General features: G+C 55.4%; 1 protein-coding gene and 1 long non-coding RNA gene across 4 annotated transcripts; one reads left to right on the forward strand and one right to left on the reverse strand.

Annotated features, from left to right (window-relative positions):
* Positions 1-4,609: 4,609 nt before the first annotated feature.
* On the forward strand, positions 4,610-5,041 carry LOC120325152. The gene is made up of 3 exons (XR_005567032.1): positions 4,610-4,663; positions 4,766-4,827; positions 4,921-5,041. It is a non-coding gene; the product is annotated as an uncharacterized LOC120325152 (long non-coding RNA).
* Positions 5,042-9,730: 4,689 nt separating this feature from the next.
* Positions 9,731-19,876, reverse strand: BRD2 (bromodomain containing 2). 3 transcript variants are annotated; one of them, XM_027738469.2, is made up of 12 exons: positions 18,685-19,876; positions 15,890-16,196; positions 14,355-14,492; positions 14,129-14,270; positions 13,535-13,746; positions 12,851-13,243; positions 12,446-12,574; positions 11,617-11,865; positions 11,340-11,482; positions 10,649-10,959; positions 10,444-10,566; positions 9,731-10,130 (listed from the first exon to the last, which is right to left on the reverse strand). In XM_027738469.2, exons 1-12 carry the CDS (start codon positions 18,711-18,713, stop codon positions 10,000-10,002), a joined length of 2,307 nt encoding a protein of 768 aa, XP_027594270.1. In that variant the 5' UTR covers positions 18,714-19,876; the 3' UTR covers positions 9,731-9,999. The 3 variants fall into 3 exon arrangements, with proteins under 3 accessions (XP_027594270.1, XP_027593505.1, XP_027595844.1); XM_027737704.2 differs by having other exon boundaries at positions 11,340-11,521; positions 18,685-19,875; XM_027740043.2 differs by lacking the exons at positions 15,890-16,196; positions 18,685-19,876 and adding an exon at positions 15,528-15,614 and having other exon boundaries at positions 11,340-11,521.
* Between the last annotated feature and the right edge of the window lie 503 nt (positions 19,877-20,379).

A 20,379-nucleotide genomic window follows, 5' to 3' on the forward strand; every position in this document is an offset into this window, starting at 1 on the left:
TTGTAACCGCCCGGGTCTTGTGAGAATCTAAGAAGATTCTGAACATAGCATTGTCTCCCATCCATCTTAGCAATTTTGTGGGCAGTTCTTGTCCCAGGCCATTCTGTTAGAGTGTCTTTTCAGGCTCCTCAGAGCCTCCTCCATTCAGTCTCGCCGTATCCTCCGTCTTCTCGTGCAGCAGCACATCCATTTTGGCGTCGTTCCTTTCTCAGAGTTCTCTCTCCTGGTTGCACCACAGTACTTGTCTGGAAATGTGTGCTTGGAGTTTGTGTTGGGCCTGGAACTGCTCTGCCCTGCAGTGTAGAGTTGGGGGTAGGTGGAGTAGAAAGGAGACTTTCCAGTTACCCTGTGGATAGGCTTAGCTACTGTGGGCAGGGCCTTAAAGTTAGGGCAGTGTTTGTTTGTGCAGGTTGTCTTTGGACCCCAGAGAGCTTGTCTAAAGAGAAAGTAGAATTGCACGGCAGTTAAAGTCCCTCCATCTATATGGCTGACTTTGGTAACTCATTTCTTTGCAGTGTCAGAGGGACTGGATGTAAAGCAGAGATGAACAGAGGAGGCTGGAGGAGCACAGTCGGAAGGTGGGTTGTCATGTAAGGTCAGAGCCAAGACATGACTTTTGTGCCTAGGTTTACTTGATCATTTGGATGGTTTGGTGGTTTAGTTTTGTTATTTTTGGTTTTTTTGAAGTTGCAGAGCCCTCAGCCCAGCAGATGATAGGCACCAGAGGGAAGGTGAGCCCGGTGAGGAAGGTGAGCAGTGACTGCAGGACAAAACTAGCTGCTCTTTTGCAGGCGGTGTATTTGTGGTGAATCTGTGTACATACTTGTTTTTTTTGTTTTACAGGCAATGCACCGACTTCTAACGTACAGTCCAACGTGACAGGGACCCTGCCTGTAAGAGGTCACGGTCAAGGGGTGTCAGACAGAAGCTGCCATGGGAGCAGCAAACTCTTGGGCAGTATCTCAGTACTCACAGTTGCCTCTGGGGTTTTTTTGCAGGAGATGTAGGCAACCTCAGGTGGCCGAAGCCAACTCACAGTGAGGTGATGGACACGGTTTGGTCCCCTTGAGCTGTCCTTGTAGGTAATCTCCGAGTATTGAAAGGATCAGCAATGAAGAATTGAGCTTTTTGGATTGCAGGTGCCATCCGGGTAGCCTTTGGGAGCAGATGAGCATTGGAGGTGAGTCGGGGAGGCAGCAGGAGGAGCGGGGATCCACTGCAGCTTTAGAGATGCCCTCTAATTTGGTCTCTCTCTTGCTCAGGAATCCCAGGAGATGACAGCACATTGTTGAAGTCTGGTCAGAGTCAGTGACACGAGGACCTGCCTGGGTGAGAGTGAGTAGAGGGGTCATGGGGGCTGGGGCCACGTGCCACACTACTCAGATATGGTGTCTGGTTTTCTTTCTCGCAGTTGACTCCGAGTAGTCTCATGATGGCAGGAACCTCTGAGGCAGCCCAGGTGCCCCTCCTCTGCATCAAAGCTGGATTGACATCCCCGGCTCTCTGCAAGATAAGTGCAGGGCAAAGCCCCAGAGAGGGGTTGGGAGTGGGTGCAAGTCTGTGCCTCACCTGGAGGGATTTTTGAAATTAGTCCGGTGCAAGGGGTATCCTATAACAGGATATTTAGACGCATCAAAGGAAGGGCTTACTTTGTATCATTGGGTTCATGTGTGCCGGGCAGAGCAGTTTCGGTCTGTGTCACGTCCTTTGTCTCGTCCATGTTTTGTGTCCTTCGTCTCTTAATTGTATCCCGTGGTGTGTGTGGTCACAGGTGTGGGGTGTGTCACTTGGGGTCAGCCTGGAACTGCTCTGCCCTGCTCCGTGGATCAGTGGGTAGATAGAATATTGCTCAGTCTCACATCAACATGTCAGTTACCCCAGACAGTCGAGCCGATGGCTGTACGGTCCTGCCGGATGGAGCAGGTGTACATAACTCAGGTGCAGTCGTGTGCAGTGAGCTCATCCAGCAGCTGGGCTTCAATGGGATAAGAGCTCTCCCTTTCTTTCATTGAATGGGACTTCTCGAGCTATTCCTGCTTTATTGAAGCATCAGCTTTGGCATCCAAACAAGCAGAGCTGTATATGGCAATGAAGAGGACTACACTCAAAATTAATGTTTTAAATTTAATAACTTTGTGTTGGTAAGCTCCTTTTATAATTTGTTATCTTTTTTTTTTCCTTAGAAGCCTTGCATCTTTTGGGATCTCCTGATCATCTCAACTGCAGTTTGGCATTTTTTCACCAGTGTTATCCAGTCCTCAGGTGAAGCTGCTCTGTGTTGAAGATGCTACAGCCACCCAGGTTTGCAAGTAGTCAGTGGGGGGTTACAGCCCAGAGAAGGAGGGAGGGCTGGGGTGCCAGGTTAAGAATTGCCAGGGGTGTTTTGAAGGTAGGATGGGTGGAAAGCAGTGTCCAGGAGCCCCCTAAATGCCTGTGAGGGCACCCACTGACTTTTCAGATGTGCCACTTAAGTTTTCCTCTCCTTCACCCAGATATTCTGTGCCATTACAACTGCAGTCTTTGGCTGCAGGCAGTGACCCTGGGTGGTTTGCCTAAAGAGAAGGGAGAGTCTTTGAGCTCTCCCCATCTATCTGGGTGACTTTGGTTAGGGTTTCTTTACCATGTTCGAGGGGCAGGGTGTAAAGCAGTGTTGAACAGAACAGAGGCCAGAGGAGCAGAGTGAGAAGGTGGTTCATCACCTGATGTCAGCACGAAGATGTGGCTTTTGGCTCCACGTTTATTTGATGTGTTAAGGATTTTGTTGTTTGGGCTCTTTGTTTTCAGCTGCAGAGCCCTGGGCCCAGGAGGCTCTAGGCACCGGAGAGGAGGTGATCTGGGTGAGTCCCGGTGAGCAAGGTGAGCATTGACTCCAGGACAGAACTAGATGGTCTTCTACAGGTGTTGTGGTGAATTTGTGCACATGCTTTGTTATTGTGTTTTCCAGGGGTTCTGCCACCTTCTCACAGACAGTCCAGTGCTTCAGGGCCCCTGCTGGTAAGAGGTCACTGTGGAGGAGAGGTAGGTAGGAGCTACCCCAGGAAAGCCATCCTTTCAGGCAGTATCTCAGTCTGTACATTTGCCTTTGGCTTTTTTACTTTGCAGAGAATGTCTGCAGCCTCAGAGGGCCGGAGCCATCTGCCAGTTAGGTGTGATGGTCTTCAGCTGTCCTTGTGAGTAATCTCCTAGTACTGCGAGGGTCATCAATTAAGGCTGGATCTTTTCCAGTTGCAGGTGCCATCCAGCCTGCCTTTGGCAAAGGAGGAGCATTGAGGTTGAGTCAGGGAGGTAGGGAGGAGGTGCTGGGGTCTCCCTTACTTTCAGAAACACCCCGTAACTTTTTTCCTCACTCCCCCAGGTACAGCACATGGTGACAGCAGCAGCCTCCGACTGGGGTCGGAGCCAGTGGCCCGAGAACCTCTCAGCTCAGGGGAGGGTGAGTAGCCAATTGCAGGGTTATCTCCCACGTGCTGCCCAACTCTTGTGTCAGTTTCTGTTTTCTTTCTCACAGCGACCGAGTCAGGGATCACAGGACCCTCTGAGCCAGCCGGGTGTCCTTCTTTCACATCGGAGATGGATTCACATGCCCAGCTGTGGGAAAGATAAGTGGAGGGCTCCCACCTGGAGAGGGGATGAGAGCTGGGTCCAGTTTTATGGTTAGGAGGGAGGGATTGTCAAATGAGCAGAGGGAGAAGGGTCTGCCCTAACAGGCCCTTGGCACACATAGGAGGAGCAGTTTACTTTTCATCATGGAGTAGGAGGTCAGGCAAGAGACGATTCAGTCTGTCTGTCGGGTGCCTTTGTCCATTCTGGGTGGGTTTCAGACAACTTTCACAGTCAACCGCAGGTCTTTGGCGAGACTCTGCCATCTAAGGTCTTACGGTTGAAGGACCAAGGCATCATGCCTGAGGATCATGAACGATTCCACCTGCAGCACCAGCCCGTGCCCCATACCATCCTTCTGGGGTCTTCACTAACGTGACGTGCATATGGGAATCCATAACACAACCATCTGAGAAGTGTCAGGTCAGGTGTCTTTTACAGCCTCCTCACAGGTTGTATCGGTGGCTGTGCCGTGCAGTCATCCCTTGTAACCGCTCGGGACTTGTGAGAATCTAAGAAGATTCTGAACATAGCATTGTCTCCCATCCATCTTAGCAATTTTGTGGGCAGTTCTTGTCCCAGGCCATTCTGTTAGAGTGTCTTTTCAGGCTCCTCAGAGCCTCCTCCGTTCAGTCTCGCCGTATCCTCCGTCTTCTCGTGCGGCAGCACATCCGTTTTGGCGTCGTTCCTTTCTCAGAGCTCTCTCTCCTGGTTGCACCACAGCACTTGTCTGGAAATGTGTGCTTGGAGTTTGTGTTGGGCCTGGAACTGCTCTGCCCTGCAGTGTAGACTTGGAGGTAGGTGGAGTAGAAAGGAGACTTTCCAGTTACCCTGTGGATAGGCTCAGGCACTGAGGGCAGGGCCTTAAAGTGAGGTCAGTGTTTGTTTGTGCAGGTTGTCTTTGGACCCCAGAGAGCTTGTCTAAAGAGAAAGTAGAATTGCACAGCAGTTAAGGTCCCCCTGTCTATGTGGCTGACTTTGGTAACTCACTTCTTTGCAGTGTCAGAGGGACTGGATGTAAAGCAGAGAAGAACAGAAGTGGCTGGAGGAGCACAGTCAGAAGGTGGGTTCTCATGTGAGGTCAGAGCCAACACATGACTTTTGGCCCTAGGTTTACTTGATCATTTGAATGGTTGTTTTTGGGTTTTTTTTGTTTTTTTTTAAGATGCAGAGCCCTCAGCCCAGCAGATGATAGGCACCAGAGGGAAGGTGAGCCCGGTGAGGAAGGTGAGCAGTGACTGCAGGACAAAACTAGCTGCTCTTTTGCAGGCGGTGTATTTGTGGTGAATCTGTGTACATACTTGTTTTTTTGTTTTACAGGCAATGCACCGACTTCTAACGTACAGTCCAACGTGACAGGGACCCTGCCTGTAAGAGGTCACGGTCAAGGGGTGTCAGACAGAAACTGCCATGGGAGCAGCAAACTCTTGGGCAGTATCTCAGTACTCACATTTGTCTCTGGGTTTTTTTGCAGGAGATGTAGGCAGCCTCAGATGGCCAAAGCCAACTCACAATGAGGTGATGGACACGGTTTGGTCCCCTTGAGCTGTCCTTGTAGGTAATCTCCGAGTATTGAAAGGATCAGCAATGAAGAATTGAGCTTTTTGGGTTGCAGGTGCCATCCCGCTAACCTTTGGGAGCGTCCTGGCATTGGAGGCGAGTCAGGGAGGCAGCAGGAGGAGCAGGGATCCACTGCAGCTTTAGAAATGCCCTCTAATTTTGTCTCTCTCTCACTCAGGTATCCCAGAAGATGACAGCACATTGTCCAAGTCTGGTCAGAGCCAGCGACCCGAGGCCCTGCCTCGGTGACAGTGAGTAGAGGGGTCATGGGGGCTGGGGCCACGTGCCACACTACTCAGATATGGTGTCTGGTTTTCTTTCTCGCAGTTGACTCCGAGTAGTCTCATGATGGCAGGAACCTCTGAGGCAGCCCAGGTGCCCCTCCTCTGCATCCAAGCTGGATTCACATCCCTGGCTCTCGGCAAGATAAGTGCAGGGCAAAGACCCAGAGAGGGGTTGGGAGTGGGTGCAAGTCTGTGCCTGGCCTGGAGGGATTTTTGAAATTAGTCCGGTGCAAGGGGTATCCTATAACAGGATATTTAGACACATCAAAGGAAGGGCTTACTTTGTATCATTGGATTCCCGTGTGCAGGGCAGAGCAGTTCCGGTCTGTGTCACGTCCTTTGTCTCGTCCATGTTTTGTGTCCTTCGTCTCTTAATTGTATCCCGTGGTGTGTGTGGTCACAGGTGTGGGGTGTGTCACTTGGGGTCAGCCTGGAACTGCTCTGCCCTGCTCCGTGGATCAGTGGGTAGATAGAATATTGCTCAGTCTCCCATCAACATGTCAGTTACCCCAGACAGTCGAGCCGATGGCTGTACGGTCCTGCCGGATGGAGCAGGTGTACATAACTCAGGTGCAGTCGTGTGCAGTGAGCTCATCCAGCAGCTGGGCTTCAATGGGATAAGAGCTCTCCCTTTCTTTCATTGAATGGGACTTCTCGAGCTATTCCTGCTTTATTGAAGCATCAGCTTTGGCATCCAAAGCAGCAGAGCTGTACATCTCAATGAAGAGGGTTACACTCACATGCAGGGTTTTTAAATTTAATATTTTTGTGTTCCATACTGGTAAGATGCTTTTGTAATGTGTTATCTTTTTTTCTTTTCCTTAGAAGCCTTGCATCTTTTGGGATCTCCTGATTATCTCAACTGCAGTTTGGCATTTTTTCACCAGTGTTGTCCAGTCCTCAGGTGAAGCTGCTCTGTGTTGAAGATGCTACAGCCACCCAGGTTTGCAAGTAGTCAGTGGGGGGTTACAGCCCAGAGATGGAGGGAGGGCTGGGGTACCAGGTTAAGAATTGCCAGGGGTGTTTTGAAGGTAGGATGGGTGGAAAGCAGTGTCCAGGAGCCCCTTAAATGCCTGTGAGGGCACCCACTGACTTTTCAGATGTGCCACTTAAGTTTTCCTCTCCTTCACCCAGATATTCTGTGCCATCACAGCTGCAGTCTTTGGCTGCAGGCAGTGACCCTGGGGGCTTTGCCAAAAGAGAAGGGAGAGTCTTTGAGCTCTCCCCATCTATCTGGGTGACTTTGGTTAGGGTTTCTTTACCATGTCAGGGGGACAGGGTGTAAAGCAGAGTTGAACAGAACAGAGGCCAGAGGAGCAGAGCAAGAAGGTGGGTCATCACCTGACATCAGCACGAAGATGTACCCCCAGTCCCCTCCCATTCCCCTCCCAGTGTCCTTCCAGTTCCCATACTGGTCACACTGGAGTCGGTTCTGTTGCTGATTTGACCCGTTATTGACAAGTGGACAATGGGGTCAAAGGTCACTTGTGGTGCTGGGGTGGGGTGTCCCAGAGGTCATTGGAGGGGTCTCAGGGGGTACTGGGGGGTCTCAGAGGGTTCCAGGGCACACGGAGGGGGAGTCTCATGGGGGTCCCAGGGGTCATCAGAGGGGTCTCAGGGGGTCCCAGGTCACAGTGGGGGGGGTCTCTGAAGGGGGAGTAGTGGAGGCTCCTGGGAAGGTCTCAAGCAGGAAGGGGGGAGGGAGGGGATCCCAGGGGATATTTGGGGTCCCTCAGGGGTGGTGGGGGCCGGGGGGGAGGCAGAGTGCCTCTGCCACCCCCCCCTCCCGGGCTGATCTGTCACCTCTGACGCACACACACGAGTCACCTCTGACCCCCCCCGGATCTCTGCCACCCCCCCCCTCCCAGGGCTGATCTGTCACCTCTGACACACACACACACACACACACACACACACGGGTCACCTCTTACACCCCCCTGGAAGTCTCTGCAATTACCCCCCCCCCTTCCCCAGGGCCTGATCATGTCACCTCTTGAATCACCAACTCAGACACACACAACAACACCACCGTCAACCGTGTGACCCCCACCGATCTCATGACAACCCCCGCCCACGGGGCTGATCTGTCACCTCTGACACACAATCACAACACCAGACAGACATAACCACACAACGGGTCACCTCTACCCCCCCTGGATTCTCTGACACCCCCCCCGTGCTGATCTGCACCTCTGACCACACCAGACACACCAACACACGGGTCACCTCTGCCCCCCCCCGGATCTCTGCCACCCCCCCCCTCCCAGGGCTGATCTGTCACCTCTGACACACACACACAGACACACACACACGGGTCACCTCTGACCCCCCCTGGATCTCTGACACCCCCCCCCTCCCAGGGCTGATCTGTCACCTCTGACACACACACAGACACACACAGACACACACACTCACACACACACAAACACACACACACACACACACACGTAACCCCTCATCGGACCCCCCCTCACCTCGACCCCCCCCCCCCCCCGATATCTGACACCCCTCCCCGCTCCCAGACCAACCAAGATCCTCTGGGACCCCCCGGGGACCTCCCAATTCCCCCTCAGACCTCCGAGTAACCCCTGGGACCCCCATAACTGCCCCCCCGAGCCCCCCCAAGCTCCCCCTGACCCCCCCAAGCCCCTACCTGGGTGAAAAGGTGACTCAGGATCATTCAGCGCCGAGTGTTGTGGGGGGGGGAAGCAATGCTGTGGGACCACCAGAGACACCCCCCCCCGAGGGCTAAGCCTAATGCTAAACCATAACCCTAATCCTAACTTTCAGTCCTAACCCTTCGCCCTAACTAACTGTAAATGGGTGTTGGGACAGGTAGTTGTAAGCCATGTTCTCCTGCTAATCGATAATTAGAGTTTTCTGGTGCTTTGAGACCGTTGTGGGAGGAGTCAGGGGGCTGCAGAGGGCATTATGGGATGGGCTGGGTTAGGGTTAGGGTGTGGTTTAGTCAGGTGTTTTCATTTAAGGTTTTTGATGTCATTGGGTTGAGTGGTGTTTTTTTGAGGTTTTATTTAAGGGTCCGGGGTGTTGTTTCAGTTGTGATTTGTGTGCTTTTTTACATAATTTTTTTTTTTAATTTTTGCTGTTCACAAGGCTGCAGCATTTTGGCTGGTTTTGACCTGCTGTGTAATTATTTCTGCTGCAGTTCTCGCGCAGTGTCAGCAGGTGCCAGCACTCAGCACTGATTTCCGTGCGTTACCTCCGTGCTCCCCAGGCGGCAGCGCTGCCCCGCGATTATGAAATCGATCCTTTTAACGGCGGTTCTGTGCCTTTATGCACCTCTTGTTTCGATCGTGTTTTATTTTTTAAGGTGGTTGATGGTGTTATGCACATTCTGAGGTGATGTGTGGTGCTGACGTTGGAGATTTTTGAATGGGATTCTGATCACTCCCAGTTTTCCCAAAAATTAAGGAATGGGACTCAGAGCATTCCCAGTTTTCCTAATATTGGTCTGGGGGCACAGGATCCTCCCACTTTTCCTCCAAAATTAATGAAAGGCACCTGTGGAATTCCCAACTTCCCCATCCCCCCCAAATCACAACAGAAATCCTGGGAATTCAACTCGAATAATATTTTCTTTATTTACACGTCGAAAGAATTCCAAAGGTCGGAAAAACAAGATGAAAACACAACTCTACAGGGGCTACAGAGGGGGGGCAGGAAAAAGTGGGGGAAAAAAGGTGGGAAAAGCTGGGGAAAAAGGGGGGGGAGGGGGGGGGAAACCCCAAAAAAACAAACGGAAAACGGAGTAGAAAAAAATTGTACATTTTTCCAACGTAAAAAACAGGCCCTTCCCCCTCCCCCTCCCCCTCTGGAACATGCGGGGGGGGGTCTCAACATTCCCGGCACTTTTCCCACCCCCTCCCCCACTGCCCATCCTTTTTCCTCCCCAAAAATTCCCAAATAAATTAACAATTAAAAAGGTTGAGGAGGGGGTTGAGCAACCCCTGCCCCCCACCATCCCAAAAAAAATCCACCTGGAGGATCCCAAACTTTGCCCCCCTCCCTTCCCCTCACCCTCTTTTCCCAAGCTCTGGAATTGTCCAGCCCCTCCCCCACCAAGAGGCTTTTTTAAAATTTTTTTTAATTACATTTTTCTAAAAAGTTTTTTTTACGTTTTTTAAGTTTTTTTGCTGTTTTTTTTCCTAAAAACTCTCCCTCCAACCCTCCCCCCCAAAAAAAACAACTTTTCTCTCCCCTTTTTTTTTGTTGGAAAAAATCCACGCCAGAAAAAAACCAACAAACAACAAAAAAAAAAAAAAAACCCAAAAAAAAAAAAAGAAAAAAAACAGAACAAAACAAAAAAATCAACAAAAAGCCCAAAAACAAACAGTAAAATTTCACTAGAGGAGGAAAACGGGATAATCCCAAAATTCTCAACCTCATCCCATGGGATCCTCCCCCCTCTTCTCCCGCATTCCCAAAGTCCATCGGTGCTGGAGGGGGGCTGGGAGTCACCCCAAAATCCGGGGGGGGGACTCGGGTCCGGTCCTGCGGAGCCCGGGAATTCCTGGGAATCCCTGGTAATTCCCAACTAACCGGAATCCGAGTCGCTGGTGTCAGAGGAGGAGGAGGAGGAGCTGGAGCTGCTGGAATCAGAGCTGGAGCTGGAGGCGGAAAGTCGGGAAGCTGCCACTTGTTGGGCGGATTCCGGCTTCTCATTGGCTGCAGGGGGGGGAAATCTGGGAATGAGTGGCAGGATCCAGCGGGATCAGCACCCCGGAAACCCATCCCAGCACCTGAAATTCCATCCTACCCCCATCCCAACATCCCAGACCTCCATCCTGATGCCCATTCCCAAAATTCCAGACCCTTCTTGGGGGGTTTCTTGGCCGAGTTCAGCTCTGACATCCCACCCCAACCCCCCTCCCAACACTCTGAACCCCATCCCAGCCCCAAATCCCAACATCCCACCCTCCACACCAACGTCCCAGACCCCCATCCCAACATCCCAGTGCCCATTCCCAAGATTCCAGACCCTTCTTAGGGGGTTTCTTGGCCGAGTTCAGCTGCCCACTGACGTCCTGGAGACGCTTTTCCAGCTCCCTCTTCTTCTCCAGCGCCAGCTCCTCTTTCGTCTTCCCCACCGGCTTCTTCATGGCTACAAAAAGAACCCCAGGAAAATCCCACTGGATCCACACCCCCTCTGCCCCCCCAGATCCCTGGGACTCCTCCAAACTCACTCTCGCTGTAGGGTTTCCGGGGTTTTTTCCGGAGGCAGGACAGGACGTAACGCTCCAGCTCCCTCAGCGTGGAGGGTTTGAGGGTCTCGAAGTCGATCTCAATTTCCTCGGGATTGGAATCCCGCAGGGAAGGCTCCCGGGATTGGATGATGTGCACTACCCTTCCCAGTTTTTCCCCGGGAAGTTTGTTGATGTCCAGGCTCAGCTGGCGCTTCTCGTCATAGGTCATGGGTTTGGATTCCTCCTCTTCCTCGGAATCGTAGAGGGATGGAGGGGCTGGCAAGGCAGGTTTGGCGGATTTCTTGGAATTCCTGGTGGGAAGAAGCACCCGGGGCTCCGTTGGCGTGGGCCCTGCTGGGGTTTTGTGGTTCCCAGGGAGCCTGGGGTGGTCCCACACGGATTTTGGAGCCCCATCCTGACATCCAAAACCCTATTCCAGCATCCTGAACCCCCATCCCAATATCCGGAACCCCCATCCCGGCTCCTAAAATTCTCATCCCAACACACAGAACCGCAATCCTAACATCTGGAGCTCCTTCCCAACACTCCAAACTCCCATCCCAGCATCCAGCACCTCCATCCTGCCTCCCCAAATCCCCATCTGGACACCCCAAACCCCGATCCCAACTCCCAGAACCCTTTGCCCCACCCTCCCCGGGCCTCCTTCCCACCATTCCCACCATCCCCTCACTTGGATCCGCCGCCGCCTCCGGCTTTCCGGGCCCTCCGGAGCTGCGCCTGCCTCGCCCTCGTCTCCTCGTCCCTCCCTTTGTGCTTCTCCGACTTCTTCCTCTTCCTCTTCTCCCGCTTTTTCTTGGGTTTGGACACGGGGCCCTGCGAGAGGGCAGCCAGCTGCTCGTGCACGGCCCGCAGCTGTAGGGGGGAGGAGACACCGGGGGGGGGGTCAGGGAGCTGATCCCGAGGGAATTCTGGCCGCGGATTGTTCCCTGGGACGGCCTGCTCCTCACCTGCTCCTGCAGCTCCGCCAGCCGGTTGGCTCGTTCCTCCTCGGAATCCGAGCTCTCCTCGCTCTCCGAGGAGCTTTCCGTGCTGGTCTCGTCGTCCTCGTCGTCTTCGTCGTCCTCATCCTCGTCGTCCTCGTCGCTGGAAGACTCCTCGGAGGAGGATTTGGGAACGGGCAGCGGGGTGGACACAGAGGGAGCTCCGGCATCCTGCGGCTCATCCGGCATTTTGGCGTAGCTGAACTCGAACACGTCCTGGAAGGAGGGGGGGGAAATTTGGGATTGGGGTGGGAGTTTGGGGTGGGGTGGGATAGCCTGAGGTCTGGTACATCTGCAATCCCCTCCTGACATCTGGGACCCCCATCCAACATCTGGAATCCTCATTCCAGCGCCTTGGATCCTCATCCCAACCCTCAGAAACCCCATTATGAAATTTGGAATCCCCATCCCAACATCTGAAAAACCCATCCTGGCTCCCACAATTCCCATCCCAACACCTGGAACCCCCATTCTGAACCCCATCCCAGTATCCTGACCCCACATCCCAACATCCCGATCCCTCATCCCAACATCTCAAATGCTGGAATTCCAGGCTTTGGGGTGGGATATCATGGGTTTTAATGGGATTTGTGAATTTGGGATGGGATATCCCAGATTTCAAGAGGAGCGGGGATGACCTGGAGCTTCCTGGCCAACACCCAGAACCTCCATCCCAACATCTCATACCCATCCTGTGCTGGAATTCCAGGATTTGGAGGTTGGATATCCTGGATTTTAAAGGGATTTTTGGGTTTGAGGGTGGGATATCCTGGATTTTAAGGGGGTTGGGAATGACCTGAAGCTTCCTGGCCATGGCCACCACATCGTGGTCGGGCGGGTTGTACTTGTAGCAGTTGGAGAACATCAACCGCACGTCGGCCGCGAATTCCTGCGCGTCGTGGTAGTCCCGGTTCTCCATCTTCCTCTGGGGGGGCAAAAGGGACAGGCATGACCCCCCAAACCACTCCAAATCCACCCTGGGGACCCCTCAAAACCTCCCTGTGATCCCCCTTGAGAACCTCCCTGCCAAAAAAATCCCAAAACCACCCCTTGGGGCCGCCTCAAAACCCCCCCGTGATTCCTCTTGGGAATCCCCCAAAACCCCTCCTGTGTCCCTTCCCTCAACTCCCCCCAAGGTTCCCGGGGTTCTCCAGAGGATTTTTGGGATTGCCGGCTCCGGGGGGGGGTTCCAGAGCCCCACCTTGATGGTGCTGAGATCCATGGGGTGCTTGATGATCTCGTGGTAGTCGTGGAGCCCCAGGGCCGAGGCGTCCACGGGCTTGTAGAAGGGCCACGCGTAGGCCGCGTGCTTCTTGGACAGCAGCTCCTTCAGGATCCCGTTGCAATACTTGAGCTGCTCCGAGAGCTTCCCCTTCTTGGAAGTTTGGTGCTGCTGGGAATCCGGGAGGTCCTTGCGGGGGGGTTTGATGGGGCGGCCGCTCTCGCGCCGGGCGGGGATCTTGGCGGGTTTCGGGGCGTCCGGGGGGGCTCCGGAGGCCGAGGGGGACGGGGAGGACTCGCCCCCGGTGCTGGTGGCGATGATGGCCGTGGTGGTGGGCGTGGTGGTGTCGGCTTTCCGCTTCACCCCCTTTTTCTGGGAAGAGGGAAGGTGGGATCAGAGGGGTCGAGAGGGGGAGGGTGGAAGGTGGACCGGCAGGTGGGACCCTCGTCCTCGCATTTGGGACCCCCAGTTTGACATGTGGGACCCCCATCCCAACATCTGGAACCTCCATCCCAACATCTCGAACCCTCATCTCAACATCCGGAAACTCCATCCCAGCACCAACATCCCTCGTCCCAGTGTCTAAAACCTCCATCCCAACACCCAGAACCCCCATCCCAGCCCCCTCGATCCCCCACATCCCATCTCCCCCAGAATTCCCACCTTGGCCACGGGCTGTGTGGGCGCGGGCGGGGCCAGGACGGCCGGAGCGTTGGGATGCAGGGATTTCAGGATGGGGGCGGAGATGACCGAGGGGTGGGGGATGTTGACGATGGTTGTGGGGATCTCGGGGGTCGTGGGGGGGTACACTGTGGGCTGGGACACCGAGGACACGGCCGGGACCTGCTGAGCTGCCGTCAGTCCCGCCAGGAGCGCTGCAAACGGGGAGAGAAAAACAACTGGGAATGTTGCTGTTATCCCAAGGGACGCCCAGGGGAAAAGGGGCTGGGGCCCCCCGGGGGCCTCCCAAAGGATACAGGGAATACATGGAGCCAAGGGTTGGAGACCCCCTGGGCCCTCCACTGTCATCCCATTGTTCCCAAGGGACACAGGGAACACCTGGAGACAGGGATTGGGGACCTCTAGGAATACCAGTGTTATCCCAAAGAACACCCTGGAATACTGGTGCCAGGTCCGGGGACCCCCAGGACCCCTCAATGTCACCCCAAGGGACACAAAGCACCTGGTGGAGCTTTTAGGGACCCACCACCATCACCCTCACCCATTCCCAACTTTTAGGGCCCCCCTTTTCCTCACCTGCTGCCCTGGACGCCCCCTTTTTATGGCTGTTCTTGGCCACGGGCACCACGATCTCCTGCTCCTCCGGAGGCATCTGGGCCACCTTCTGCAGGAAGATCTTCTCCAGGGTCTGCGCCATCAGCACGATGTCATCCGTGGGCTGTGGGAATCGTTGGATCTGGAGTCAGGGAATGCCGGGCACGACTTTTGGGGGGTGCCAGGGGTGTTTTGGGGGCGGTCCCACCTTGTTGTAGATGTAGCAGTTGGTGAACATGGTGTTGAAGTCCTGCATGCACTCGGCTGCCCCCCAGTAATAGTTGTTCTCCAGGCGCCTCTTGATGGTTCCCATATCCATGGGCTGCTTGATGATCTTGTGGTAATCCTGGGAAAACAGCGACAGCGGGGATCGGGGGTCACAGCGGGGTCACTCGTGTTCAGCTGAAGGGGGGCTCGGGGTGGGAAGGGGGGAAGGGGAGGGATTCCCTGTGGATGTGGTGGGAATGACTGGGAATGTTGTTGGAAGCGGCTCCGAAGGGGGGGTTCGGGGTGGTCAGAGGGGTGGGAGCAGCTGGGAGGCGACACAGGGGCGGGAGTGGGAATCCAACCTAAACTTGAGGTGGATTTAAGCTTAACTTGAGATAGGTTTAAGCTAAACTTGAGGTGGATGTAAACTAAATTTAGGAGAAATTTAAGATAAACTTGAAGTGAATTGAAGCTAAATTGAACCCAGATTTAAACTAAATTTAAGGAGAATTTAGGTTGAACTTAAGGTGGATTTAAGCTAAACTTAAGGCAAATCGAAGCTGAACTTACAGTGGATTTAAACTAAGTTCAAACTGAATCTAAGCTACATTTAAAGTGGATTTATATTGAATTTAAGATGAATGTAAGGTAAATTTAAGCTGAGTTAAGGTTAAACTTCAGATGAAGTTAAGCTAAATTTCAGGAGAATTAAAACCATATTGAAGGTGGACTGAAGTTAAACATAAAGTGAATTTAAACTGAACTTAAGATAAATTGCACCAAAGTTTAAGGTGGTTTTAAGCCAAATTAAAGCCAGCTTTAAGGGAAACAGAAGCTGAATTCAAGCTAAACTTAAAGTGGATTTATAACACGGATTGAAACCAAATCTAAGGTGGATGTAAGCTAAACTTAAGATGAATTAAAGCTAAGCTTCAGCTGCATTTAAGCTAAACTTAAGGTGAGTTAAAGACAAACTTACCAGGAACCTAACCTAAATTTAAAGGTAAACTACAACAAATTTAGAGTGAATTTAAACTAAACCTATCTTGACCTGAACCTGAATTGAAGGTGAGTTGAAAGGCAATTAAAATCAAATTTCAGGGGGGCAATTTAAGCTGGGCTTAAGTCGAGCTTAAACCGAATGGGAACAGCAACCCCTCCGGTTTGAATTTACCTCCTCGGGCTTTAACTCCTTGGGCGCCACAGGTGCCTTAAATTTGGGGGCCTCGGGATGTCTTCTACAAACTCATGGATGGGAGACATCTGCAAAACGCATTCAGGGCACAAGAGATTAGGTCGGGAAGCGCCGGGAATATCCCTCATCCATAACTTTGTAGGGACATCGGGATCCCTCCTCCGGGATAGCGGGAGCCCCGGGGGTGGATGTAGGATGGGATAACGGGGTGACACCTGTGGCCGAGCGGGATTAAAATAAAAGCTGGATCTACCTCTGCCTGAGTGGGACTAAGGACTGGGGGCAGGGGAGGGGTCGCACACCCACACGGAATTCCCGGCATTCCCACCCTCAGGAATTACCGGCAGGCCCAGCTTGACGGCGTCCACGGGCTGGCGGAAGGGCCACGCGAACTGGTGCTTCCACAGCGCCTTCATCACCACCTTGTGCAGGTACTGGAGCTGGTTGGTGATCCGGCCGGGTTTTTTGGGATTGGAAACCTCGGGAGGCGGCGGATTGGCCTGAGGGTTGGGAAGGGCCGGAGCCGAGGCCATGGTGGGGCTCTCGAAGCCCTCGTAGAGCAGCGAAGGTTTGCGGATCCGCTTCCCGGGAGTCGACTCCGTCGGCGTCGCCAGCGCCATGAGCCCGGCATTGCCCTCCCCCAGGAGCCTGCGAGGGAGGGGAGAACACGTGGGATTCAGGGAGGGGATTCCCGGGAAGAACTGCTACGGAGCACCACCGCGTTCCCGTTACCACCGTTCAGATCTTTGGGGATGAGGGCGAGCTTCCCAAGGGAATTCTGGCCATGAACCCCCATGGATTCTGCCCAGGAGCTCCCATGGATTTCAGCCATGAACCCCCATGGATTTTGCCTGGGAGACCCCATATTTCCCCCAGGAATTCTGTCCATAAAGTCCTGGGAATTTCAGCCCTGAACCCCCATGGACTTGGCCACAAACCCCCAGGAATTCCAGCCACGAACTCATGGGAATTTCGGCCCTGAAGCCCCATGGATTTTGTCGTGAACCCCCAGGAATTCTCCCCAGGAGCTCCCATGGATTTCAGTCACACGGCATTGCCCTTCCTGTGGGGAGGGGAGGAGACACACAGGGGTTAAGGGAAAAGGGGGATGGATCTGCTTCCCAGAATTCCCGGGAGAGAGTCCCGGAAGGAGCTGACACTGCTCCTTGAGCTGTTATCAGGGCGAAGCAGCGCCGTTACCACTGTCCAGATCTTTGGGATGAAGAGGAGCTTCCCATGGGAATTCTGGTCGTGAACCCCCACAGATTCTGCCCACAAGCTCCCACAGACTTCAGCCATGAACTCCCATGAATTCTGGCCATGAACTCCCAGGAATTCTGGCCATGAACTCCTGAGAATTTCAGCCACAGACCCCATGAATTTTGGCCAGAAATACCCAGGAATTTTAGCTGCAAACTTCCATGAACTTTGGCCATGAACTCTCGGGAATTTCGGACAGGATCCCCCATGGATTTCAGACACGAACCCCAGGAACTCTGGCCGTGAACTCCCGGGAATTTCAGACACGAACCCCCATGGATTCTGCACAGGAGCTCCCATGGATTTCAGTTACGAACACCCAGGAATTCTGGCCCTGACCTCCCAGGAAGTTCAACTCCAAACCCCCACAGATTTTGCCATGAAACCCCATGCATTCCACCCATGAGCTCCTGTGGATTTCAGCCACAAACCCCCAGGATTCTGTCCACAAGCTCCCAGGAATTCCCAGGAATTGCACTGATTTCTGGGAAAAATCAGTGGGCTAGAGCAATAATCAGCATTTTAGAGCAACGAGGGGTCTGAGGGTCTTGAAATATCCAGAAAAAAGGAAAATTACGGAAAACAAACCAGGAAATGCCACAGTGGCCATGGGGACCCCTGGGACACCACCACCAAGGTTTGGGGGGATTCCCGGAACAGGGTCCCCCAGGACACAGATTCCAAGGCTCCAGGGACCCCCAGAACAACCACCAAGCTTTGGGGGGGGTCCCACAACAGGGACCCCCAGGACAGTGATTCCAAGACTCCAGGGACACCCAGGACACCACCACCGAGGTCTTGGGGAGGTCCCAGAACAGGAACCCCCAGGCACCAATCCAAAGGCTCCAGGGACCCCCAAGACTCCCCCAAAATTCCAGCTGTTACCACAACCAGCTCCTGGCCGAGCTCTCGAGCCTCTCCCCCAGCTCAGCTTTGAGCTGACCTCTGGGTGACCCCAGGAGTGTCCCCAAGGGCACGACCCCCCCATGACAAGGACAGTGACCCCCAGGGCCACTGTCACAGCTTGGGGGGTCCCACAGTGTCACTGTCACAGTATGAGGCTCCCTCAGGGTCACAATGTCGGGGTCACATCCCGTGGGGGTCCCAAAGTGTCAGAAGGTGGGGGTCCCACTGCATTGGGATGACACAACCTGGGGGTCCCACAGCGACACTGTCACGACATTGGGGTCCCACTGCATGGGGGTCCTACAGTGCCACAACGTGAGAGTCCCACAGTGACACTGCTATGGCTTGGGGGTCCCACAGTATCACAACGTGGGGGTCTCAACATGGGGATTCCAGAGAGACACTGTTACAGCTTGGGGTTCTCAGTGACACAATGTGGGGGTCCCACCATGACACTGTCACAGCATAGCAGTCCCATCATGTGGGGGGTCCCACCATGACACTGTCACATCTTTGGGGTCCCGCAGTGTCACAACATGGGAGTCCCACTGTGTTGGGGTGACACAACCTGGGGGTCCCGCAATGACACCTTCCCACCCTGTGGAGGTCCCACAGTGCCACTGTCATGACATGGAGGTCCCACAATGACACTGTCACAGTGCGGGGGTCCCAACTTGTGGGGGTCTCACAGTGCCACAAGGTGAGGGTCCCACAGAGACACTGTCACAGTACGGGGGTCCCACTGCGTGGGTATCCCAGTGTCACAAGGTGGGGGGGTCCCACCTTGCGGGGATCCCACAGTGACACAACATGGGGGTTCCACTGCGTGGGGGTCCCACAGTGCCACTTCACGACCTTGCCAACACCAAGCCCCAACCCCACAACGCACCCTCCCCCTCCTCCACGAAAGCCCAAAACACGCCCTTCCCACCCCAAAACCCCTTTAGTCCCCCCCGCACAAAGCACCTACTTGCTCTGGGGATTCACATTCTGCAACATCCCGACGGCTCCGTGCGCGGCCCACGGGCCCTCGTCTCCTCTTCCTCCTCCTCCTCCTCCTCCCGCCGTCTCCTCCGACGACCCCCCCACTTTGCCCGGCCAAAGCTCCGCCGCTCGCGGCCCGGTGGGGGCCCCCCCCCGTCAGCGCATCCCCGGCGGGATGAGGACGGGGAGGGGGTCGGGAGGCGAGCCAGGAGCCCCCCCTTTCCTCTATCTAATTAATTTTCCCTCAGGAGACGATGCCGGGACCCTCCCACGGCCTCAACATCCACGGGCGCGGCGAAAATGGCGGCGAGCGCTGAGGGGATGCAACGGGGGGGTACTGGAAGGGAGGGGGGGGCCCCTCTTCGGAGCTTCACCGGGAGGCACAAACCCGTCGCGACGCGCTCGATACAACCCTCGGCGAGTCGCTCGGAGCCCGGAGCACCCGCAAGGACCGCAGACGAGGCGCTGAGCCGCGGGGAGGCCGGCGGATGACGGCGGATCGACGGGATCAGCGGCCGCGCTCCATCTTGGCTCGCTGAGGGAGGTGGAGGGGGGGGGAAGGAGGAGGAGGACGAGGAGGCGGCCGCTCGCCGCCGGTGGCCGCAGGCAGGGGTCGCTGCGGAGGCCGGGGAGGGTTTCCCCCCCTCGGAGCTCCTCCGGGGGGATGGAGCCGAGAGAGGTTGGTTGCTTTTTTTTTTTTGAAGGGGCCGCCCCTCTGCGCGCTCTCTCTCGCTCGCTCTCTCTGCCGCGGCCCGACCAGCTCCGTCCCCTCGTCCACCGCGAAATGGCGCCGCTCGGCCTGCCCCCGCCCGCCCTTATATAGACGCGACCGGCCTCCCCATTGGCCGCCGGCACCGCTGACATCACGAACCCGCCCCTCCCCGCCCAACCGTAGCCTCATTGGGCGGTGGCACTCCCAACACCGCGCTCTCATTGGCTGACTGGCGCGTCAATCACCCCTACCTCCACCCGTGCAGCCCCACCTCCCCGCGCGGCTTTTCCGCCCGGCGCCTTCACCGAGAGCGGGCGGCGCCCTCGACGACCATTGGTTGGCGCCACCGCCCGCCGCTCGCTGGTTGGCCGAAGGGCAGCGAGGTGGGCGGGGGGAAGGGCGGCGGTTGGCGCTGAGGGGAGGGGGGGAAAGAGGTACCGCCATCTTGAATGGCGGCGGCGGCCGCGAGCGGGCGGGCGGACAATGAGCGCGGCCCTCCCAGGCGGCCTCTCCGCGTCCCCCCTTCTCCTCCGCTCCACCGAACACCATGGGGACTCCCCATTCCGCTCTCACCCCCCTCGCGGCGCTCGCGAACTCCTTAACACTCACTTGACCCGCGCACCGCCACCTGCCCCCCCCAACACGCCACGCACCGCGCAGCCCCCACGCAGCCCCCGCGCCCCCCGCTCTTCACGGGGGTCGCCAACGCCTCCCTGGTCACGCGCGGGACACCACAACCCCCACGGACTCGCCGCTGCCGTGGCCGCCAGCCCGGGTTAAGCCGCGATAAACCTCTCCCCTCCAACCCCCCCACACCTCTCACCCCGCAACCCTGAGGGCCCCGCGCCCGCGGGAGGGGCTGCAGCGCCCGCTCCCTCACACGGGAACCCCCCAAACCCCTTCATGGAACGTAAAAGGGTCGCATTCTTCAATTCTTCCCAGCCTCCCCCCCCCCGAACTCCACAGGGC

This window comes from Pipra filicauda, unplaced genomic scaffold (genome assembly GCF_003945595.2).
Source record: "Pipra filicauda isolate LSUMZ 115617 unplaced genomic scaffold, ASM394559v2 scaffold856_size65099_pilon, whole genome shotgun sequence".
Classification (NCBI taxonomy): Eukaryota; Metazoa; Chordata; class Aves; order Passeriformes; family Pipridae; genus Pipra; species Pipra filicauda.